We start from the raw sequence: 8,032 nt of genomic DNA on the forward strand, positions 1-8,032 counted from the left end.
TGATTGGCTTCCTTCAGGATCCAGTTTACATTAGTACGCAAGCACACATTCTGACTACGTACAGATTTTTAATATATTCATAACAACCCCTAAGAATAAAAACTTAGAACCATCAGAATATAAGCAACAATCTTAATACCTTAAGTACAAAGGATGGGAGTGTTTGGGGCTGGGGATGGGAAGAGAATGAAGATGTAGTTTGAAGAGACAGGTCTTCAGTCTGTGTCAGAAGATGGCCAATGATTCTGCTGTCCTGATCGCTATGAGAAGTTTGTCCACCACTTGGGGGCCTGTACAGAGAGGCAATGTCACTGGGAGAAGTAACCATGCAGGGAGGGGATAGCTAGTCGCCTCAAATTTGCGAATTGGAGAGATCTGGTCAGGTTGTTGCTTTTGAACAATGATTGGTGGTGTCCATTCTGGGTCCTGTAGGCTAGTACCTACTGTCCCATAGGCTTGGTATGAGCCATGATAGGTAACAATTTAAGTGATTTGAGCATGTTTGGAAAGATTGTAGACAAGTAGCAAGTCGTCTGGCTGCATATCACCTGCAGCTAGCACAAGCAAGGAGACTAGAGAGAAGAGCAATACAATCTTCCAGGCATAAGAGTACCAGAAGGAGCTGGGCAGAGTTATGTGTGTAAGTAATGAGGAAGGGCTTGGTTCTTCAGATAATGTCGAGAAAAAAACTGTACAACTCACTCACTGCCACTACATAGATAGAGAAAGTTCATCCTGAGTAACCCTAAAGTTCTTTCAGATGAAGAGCTCAGAGTAAGCTAACCTGTAGCATCTAGATTGAAGCAGAAATCTTGCAGCGTCTTAGAGCTTAAGATGATGAAGCAGCCAATACAAAATCTCCTTCGAGCAAATTGAGATGTAAAATGAGACATGGGTGTTCAGTGGAAGGAAAAGAGGAGTATTGTGAGAATCTAAATGATTGAAGAAAACCATGGCAGGAGATGACAGGCCAAAGAGATTTCACATATAGAGAAATGGGGAGGAGGTGAATTACATAGCAATTATTTAGGTGCAGCTGTAGGAAGGTAATGTGCAGGAGACAAGCCGCAATCCCTGGGAAACCATAAAGAACCATCCAGAGATGTAGGATTCAATCCCCTTTAGAGCAGTGCCGAAGATCCTGAGTGTGGTCAGGGTAGAAAGGTGGAGCATGTGGTCTGTTAAATCCCTTTGACTATTTGCTTTCCTTAAAAAGTGTTAACAAAAAGTCCAAACGCTGAGTAAAGTAATATTTGTTTGTTCTATCAAATGACAAGCCCAAAAACGGATGTATCGAATAGCCCATAAAAATTGTAGCGGACTTTGCACATCAGCACCATTTGCAGATTAGTGGTTAGAAGCAATTATGTTTATGTGGAAATCATTTAAGTTTGTAGTGACAGAGCACTGGTTTCCAAACATTGAAATGTGGATTAAAATTTGTGGCTGGGTGTTTCTGTTTTACAATTAGCAGTAGTGTCTGTAACAATCTAGCTGCACTGAAGGGGAACAAGTCCAATAATGTGATATAAATCTGTAAGTGCTGTGTATTGTCCTAGATAAGTATCTGCAATAGGCAAATACAATATAATGTGTGTGGTGCAATATGTAACTCAACCATGTCATACTGTAAGTAAAAATATCCTTCCTCTTAATATGAACCGTAATCTGACATGGCTCATCTAAAAATGATTTTGGATAGGTCTTTATCATTGTACAGAAATGATCTAGCTTTCTGTTGGGATAGTTGGACCGACCAGGACAGGAGGTGCTAACAGGTGCTGTGGTGGGGTTCTTAGAGCTAACAGAATTGCTCACTTGTAGTTATGTGCCCACACAAAACTTCCCCATTTTAACCAATGTGATCATGCCAGATTATTGAAACTAATGTTCCTGAGTGTGACTGAAAAGGGAAAAAGGCTCTGCAGTTCTTTCATCCCTCCTTGTTCTTGGCTACTGGGTACCATTCACACGTCCTTGATCTACCTCACAATATGGGTCTGAAGTTCTTCATTTTCCTCCTGTGCCCACGGCACTAGGAAATAAGGCTGCAAATAAAAGCTGGAACAATAATCGCTTCAGTCCCTACAGCTTCATACGAAAGGGAAATAGAAAAGAGGGCAGGTTGTGTGATTCATATGGATGTATATTAGAAATCCCCTGCACACAGCTAGAATTTGATGAGTTCAGGGGTTGGAAACTCCCTGTGCCTTCATTTAGAGGGCAAGTTCCAGGATGTTGAATTTGTTGGAAGGAATTTTCTGAAGAAACTCAGGAAGTTGATATTTCAGTTCATCACATTCTCTTTAAGGGCTGCTGAAGTTGGTTGGTCTTGAGCCATTCATTCAACCTATAAAATGTTGGTTGAATGGATCAATCTGCCTCACAGCCACCTACTTGGGGCGTGTATGATGCAACCAACCTCTCAACTGTTTATCAATATAATTATAATAATGAGACAGGGCATGAAAACATTCCAGAAACCACAGGGGTATTTTATGAGCATGGGTGAATTTCCATTGCATTTAAGTAGAATAAAATACAATTATTTGTCCCCCGAAAAAAGACTCCACCTCCGCTGAATGATGCCCCATTTTTCCAGTGACACCCTAAAGTTTAATGGATTGAAATAGTTTCCCCCTTATCAAACATAAAACAACATATTTACGATGCAAAAACAAATAAAATAAAATAAAAATTAACAGAGGATCTATACTTTGTAAATAGGCCATTGGCAGAATTACAGGACTGAGTCTTTTTTCAGAGTGCTTTGGGTCACTGTCCTGTTGGAACATGAATCTTCACCCTAAATGTAAATCTCTTGTGGACTGAAACAGGTTCTTCACAGGGACTTGTCTGCATTTGCCTCCATCCAACTTACCATTGATAGCAACAAGGTTCCAGCCCCTCCTGCTGAAAAGTAACCTCATAGCATGATGCTGCCATCTTAGTGATTGATGGTAGGGATGGTGTTATCTTGGTGATGGTCTGTGCTTGGTTTGTGTGAATCACTGAGCTTTGCTTTAAGGCCATTATGCTCTACTTTAGTCACATCCAACCATTAAAACATCTTCAAGAAGGTCTCAGGGTATGTCACATGCCAACTGGCAAATTTCAGGTGGGACTTAATGTTGGCCTTTCTCAAAAGTGGCTTCTATCTAGCCCCTCTCCCAAAGAGGCCAAATCTATGAAGTGCTGAAGAGATTGTTGAGCTCTTGTTCCTTCCATTTCAGCCAATGAGTTTTGCAACTCTGTCAGTGTTGTAGCTGACCTCTTGGTTGGCAACAGTCTCTTGTCTGGGTGCTCAATTTGGTCAAATGACTGGATCTTAGTTCCATATATTTTACACATTTCTTTTTGCAATGGACTTAACTGTGCTCCTGAGAGGGTTAAAAGCTTTGTCTCCTCTATCATTTTGCCTCCTAACAACTTCATTTTAATGTTACACAGACAGTTCCTTGGTGTTCATGACAGCACGACTGATCTCATCTGCCGTTTCGGTTGTGAGACCTCACTAAATTGGTGATATTCACAGGTGTATTTGAAATCAACATTGATGGACCTCGTTAACATAAGTGTGATCTCTCAAAAAAAAAAAGGAATCCACCTGGCCCAATTGTGTCAAATTCAGGTTTTTATTTTTAAAAGAAATCTAAAGATATCTTTAATTTTGACATTATAGACAGTATCATTATACAACATATAAGAGTAGAAAAAAATTCATACAGTGATTTTTCAACACAGCACAATGAGAAATAATCACTGTAGGCACTGTAGCGGCAGACAGATAGGAATTAAATACTGGAGTGTTAGCATGTTTCTCTGTATTTCATAAACAGTATTGATATGGCTCATAACTTTGATGGTTTGAGTGAAGTATCCAGTGCCGTGCCCCATGTCAAAGTGACATTTCAGTCCAAGAATCATTGTTCATCAAAATATAAAAGGTATTAATGCCTTTCTTGACTTTGGGTAGTCTTCAAATTTCGCAAGGTACCACCTAGAAATAAACACACATTCCATGAGTATCGTATTAATATATTGTTAACACACCACAAACTTCTTGTTTCTCATAAATTTCAAAAACATCTTCAACAGGCTTTATCAACAGCACAGCTATACTCAATATGTACAATATGTGGGTAATCAACACTGAAACTAGAGCTGGCAAAATGTATCATGTAATTCAGCCAGGATTTATTTAAGAACACAATAACAGATCAAGACAGCTTTTCTTTCAACATATAAGGCACTGTAGCCACAAACTGTATAATTGATTTGAAAATCATGGCAACTGTAATATCGGACAGCTTGTCTGTAAATACTGACATGCTGTACAGAATTGCACAATTCCACAGTTTTATGCGAAGTTGTTTACTGGCTTGTTGTACATGTGCTCATTGTATATCTCTCATGCACTAATCAGCGAGAGGGTCTTCTCCCTTCCATACAATTCCAATAAGGAACTGGCCACTGAGACTAAACTGGTACAGTTTCAAACTCTTTTCTGCTCTAAGCTGGTGTGAAGATGAACAGGGAGCCGCAGTCCTGGTTGCAGCCCTTGCTGGCGTAGCAGGTATTCTGGTTTCACGGGAAACTTACTTGTGATGAGCCACAGCCCTGCTGGAAAGCACGACGAACGTAAAGATGGCAAAAGCAGCACTGTGAATGGAGTGAGCCGCAAGAGCAAATCCTGACCACTCCACAATTTCCCCCAGGAAATTTGCGCCTGACACATATTCAAACATGCCACCTGCAAAGCAGGTCAGACATTGAGTATAAGCTTCATTGCGATGAGCACATCTATCTGTGTTCTTACGATTAGTTAATCTCTAACAGATGTAGTACACCTCACACACACCTGGCAGCCCTGAATACTAGTAGTGAATAAGGAAACAGGCTTGAAACTAGAAGATTGCATCTTCAAAGGCACTGCTGCTGTGCCTTTTAGGAAGCTAGTAAATGTGAATTATTTTAGTAAAATATCTAGTTGTGGAAATTTTGTAATACATTAATTATTTTTGTATCTCTCAATCCTGCCATTGGGAATGTACTGCCCATGCGCTAATCATGACCCAGTTCATGAATAGCTGTGCATTTCTTTTCTTAAATAATTAAAATACATGTGAATCCCTGTCAACATGTTAAATAGGAACTAGTGGGAAAAGATAAGTATTATTGTCACTTTAGGGGAGCCATTCAGATGTTTCAGAAGTTTGTGTTACTACCTAGTCACAGCAAAAATTTCACTGAAGATTAATGATTCAACTATCATAGGACACACAATGAATTGTCAAAGTGTCAAATTAATTTGAAGCTATGCTTTCAATCCCATGCCAAATCAATGCAGTGCCACTATTATATTTACTGCCATCAAAATGGATTATTATAATTGTTTGAAACAGCACACTGCTTTTAATGCAATGTTAAACCAGCTTTGAAGCATATGTGAATACACACCATTGTGCTCATTTTAAAATATTCTCCAATAGCTCTCCATGTTTAGAAATGAATTTAGCTTCCACGTGCTGTATAAACACCCTGCATACGAAGTTGTAAATATATGACAAGATGTTACTGCAAACTGTCAGAGATTATTAATATCTTCAGGCTGGACTGTTGGGTGCAAAAGCAGCGACTCATCAGGCAAGGGCCTGTTTTTATTTCTGACTGAAAGAAACTGGATCTTTTTATCATGGCCATTACACATTCATGACTAATTATTTATCAAATTCTGGCATCATACAACAAGATTTGAGTTGAACACTGAGTGATCTAGAGATGTGTTCTCAATAACGACTCTTTGTTCACAAATGTGAACTTCTCTAGTTGCAATTTGTCTCCAGAAAAGATTTTAAAAACTTAAATGAACATAACTGCAATAACTCCTATATCCACAGCTAACACTTTACACAACATACCTTCTGATCTCATTTTAAAACCCATGGTCTGAAATGCACACTGATATCAGGCATTATTTAAACTCTTTGTACATGTCTCTTCTCACTGAATCTGTATTTAGCGATGAACAGTGTTAGTTGGCCACCTTTCAATTCTGCAGTTTATGTGAAATTGATCAGATCCATGTAACATCTCAGTGGGATAATGAGTCAGTGAGGTAGTTTCATCATCAGGCCTTGCAGGCCATTGATAAATACATCTCAGCCTCTGTCCCAAGTTTTTAACCAGCAGAGTATACTGAAATTCTCCAACCAGACCTATACACCCAGCCTATACACTCAGGGCTACTAAATGTTTTTATGTGGCAAGTGTAATTTTCAACAACAACAGTGCTCAGATTACTTACCTACTGGTATCTTATAACCCGTTTCCCCAGGTTTTCGAAGGTTTCGAAGGATATGGTCTGAATGGACGTTTACAAGCCACCCTAATAACCAGAGCACGAATCCTGAAAGTAAGCCAATGTGCAAAGTTGGCCAATGAATAATAGTTTTTGTTATAGGAAGCATTATTTAATGCTAAAGGAATAAGTAAAATGAATAATAAAATGCATTTGAACTAATGGGAACTTAAATCATGCCCAGACTAATACTGTCTGTTGTCTGTTCTAGCAGGAGAAAAAGTTTAGGATTAGGTTTTAAGACCAATGATAGAAAAAAAAATCAACATGGAGTAGGAGATTTGAAATTTCAGTTAGAAACGTTAATCAAACAGGTGGTAATTTGCCAAACTGAACAATTTTATAGTTCTTAAAGTATAAAGTATAATATATTTTCGGCAACTTTAGCATGAACCACAATATTTATCAATTGACCATATCTGCTTACCGGCGATGAACCAAGGGTGTCTGACCCAGTCTTTAGGGTACTCTGCAAAGTGGCTCAGGTGTCGTATCTGGAGATATCCATTGTATATACAGAAAACAAACGCCAGGGCAAACGAAAAAAAGGGGGTTGGTTTTCCTCCTCTAATCAAAAACGGGTAGATGAGAGATCTACGACAGAAACCACAATTAATTTATATTAATTTTATGTTGATTATCCACCCAAACCCACCTCAGGTACAGACAAGTTTAAGTATGATGATGATGATTATTATCATCAATAATAACAATATTGCTAATAATGATATTATTATTATTATTATTATTATTATTATTATTAAGAAAATTATTAATAATAATAATAATAATAATAATAATAATAATAATAATAATAATGCAGTGAACGATGTCATAATCAACTGCGTTGCCCCGATAGAAAATATATTAATATATATTAATAATGAAATAAATATGAAATATATTAATGTATAAAGACAATTATGTTTAAATATACTCGTAATGCTTACCTGTGCACATAATGACAAAAATACATAGCGATAAGAAAACGATTTGCCGTCTCAGATGACTGTGCAGCAGACGACTTCAGCACTAAAAAGACGGGTAACACGAATGCAGGCAACTCCTGCACAAACCATGCAAGTTTAACGTTGACAGGAAACCCATATTTGCTGGTTGCATATCTGCCATAGGGGACGTTCTCAAAAAGTAAAGTTAAAAATGTTGCCCCGGCCATGAATATTAGAATGTAAGACATGCATTGTAGTATATATTGCTCCTCAGCTTCTGAACTGAACACCGCGGTAAAGAAATCCCCCATTGTAACGCGAAACTTCACCGAAAAGTCACGTTCCTTCAAATTAAAATAGTACTTGATCTGATTCTTTTCTGGAAACTGTCCACTGCAGCTCAACTTTAAAAGATCACCGCAACAATGCTACTTAACAGACCATTACAACTGAAAGCGTGCCATCATTCTACATGATGTAAGAAGATAAATTTACACCAATCACAAAGGGCAGAATACAGAGAGTTAACAAGTAGGCGGTTCTTAAACCGAAACAAACCACTCGAATTCCGCTCTGCCCCATATGATCATCAATAAACCAATAGGGACTCTTGAGCGTGTTGTGGTGAGGTAACATCATATAACCGCTAAAAAGCGAAATACAATAAACACAGTTTGAACGCTAGAATTAGTACAGAACAAGCATGCTTATCCCTAATTGC

At 38.3% G+C, this 8,032-nt stretch overlaps 1 protein-coding gene across 1 annotated transcript; it reads right to left on the bottom strand.

Annotated features, from left to right (window-relative positions):
* Positions 1 to 3,616: 3,616 nt before the first annotated feature.
* On the bottom strand, positions 3,617 to 7,850 carry srd5a1 (steroid-5-alpha-reductase, alpha polypeptide 1 (3-oxo-5 alpha-steroid delta 4-dehydrogenase alpha 1)). The gene is made up of 5 exons (XM_035430418.1): positions 7,312 to 7,850; positions 6,789 to 6,955; positions 6,308 to 6,409; positions 4,603 to 4,753; positions 3,617 to 4,000 (listed from the first exon to the last, which is right to left on the bottom strand). Exons 1-5 carry the CDS (start codon positions 7,620 to 7,622, stop codon positions 3,934 to 3,936), a joined length of 798 nt encoding a protein of 265 aa, XP_035286309.1. The 5' UTR covers positions 7,623 to 7,850; the 3' UTR covers positions 3,617 to 3,933.
* Positions 7,851 to 8,032: the final 182 nt, after the last annotated feature.

Source organism: Anguilla anguilla, chromosome 8, assembly GCF_013347855.1.
Source record: "Anguilla anguilla isolate fAngAng1 chromosome 8, fAngAng1.pri, whole genome shotgun sequence".
NCBI lineage: Eukaryota > Metazoa > Chordata > Actinopteri > Anguilliformes > Anguillidae > Anguilla > Anguilla anguilla.

What these genes read in the sequence shown, in the direction of transcription:
- srd5a1 (XM_035430418.1), bottom strand. Translation starts at nt 7,622, where the DNA reads ATGGGGGATTTCTTTACCGCGGTGTTCAGTTCAGAAGCTGAGGAGCAA. An exon ending in TTTTGTCATTATGTGCACAG is followed by an intron (nt 6,956 to 7,311) that starts GTAAGCATTACG and finishes TTTCTGTCGTAG; the next exon opens with ATCTCTCATCTACCCGTTTT. An exon ending in AGGGCTGTGGCTCATCACAA is followed by an intron (nt 4,001 to 4,602) that starts GTAAGTTTCCCG and finishes GTTTATTTCTAG; the next exon opens with GTGGTACCTTGCGAAATTTG.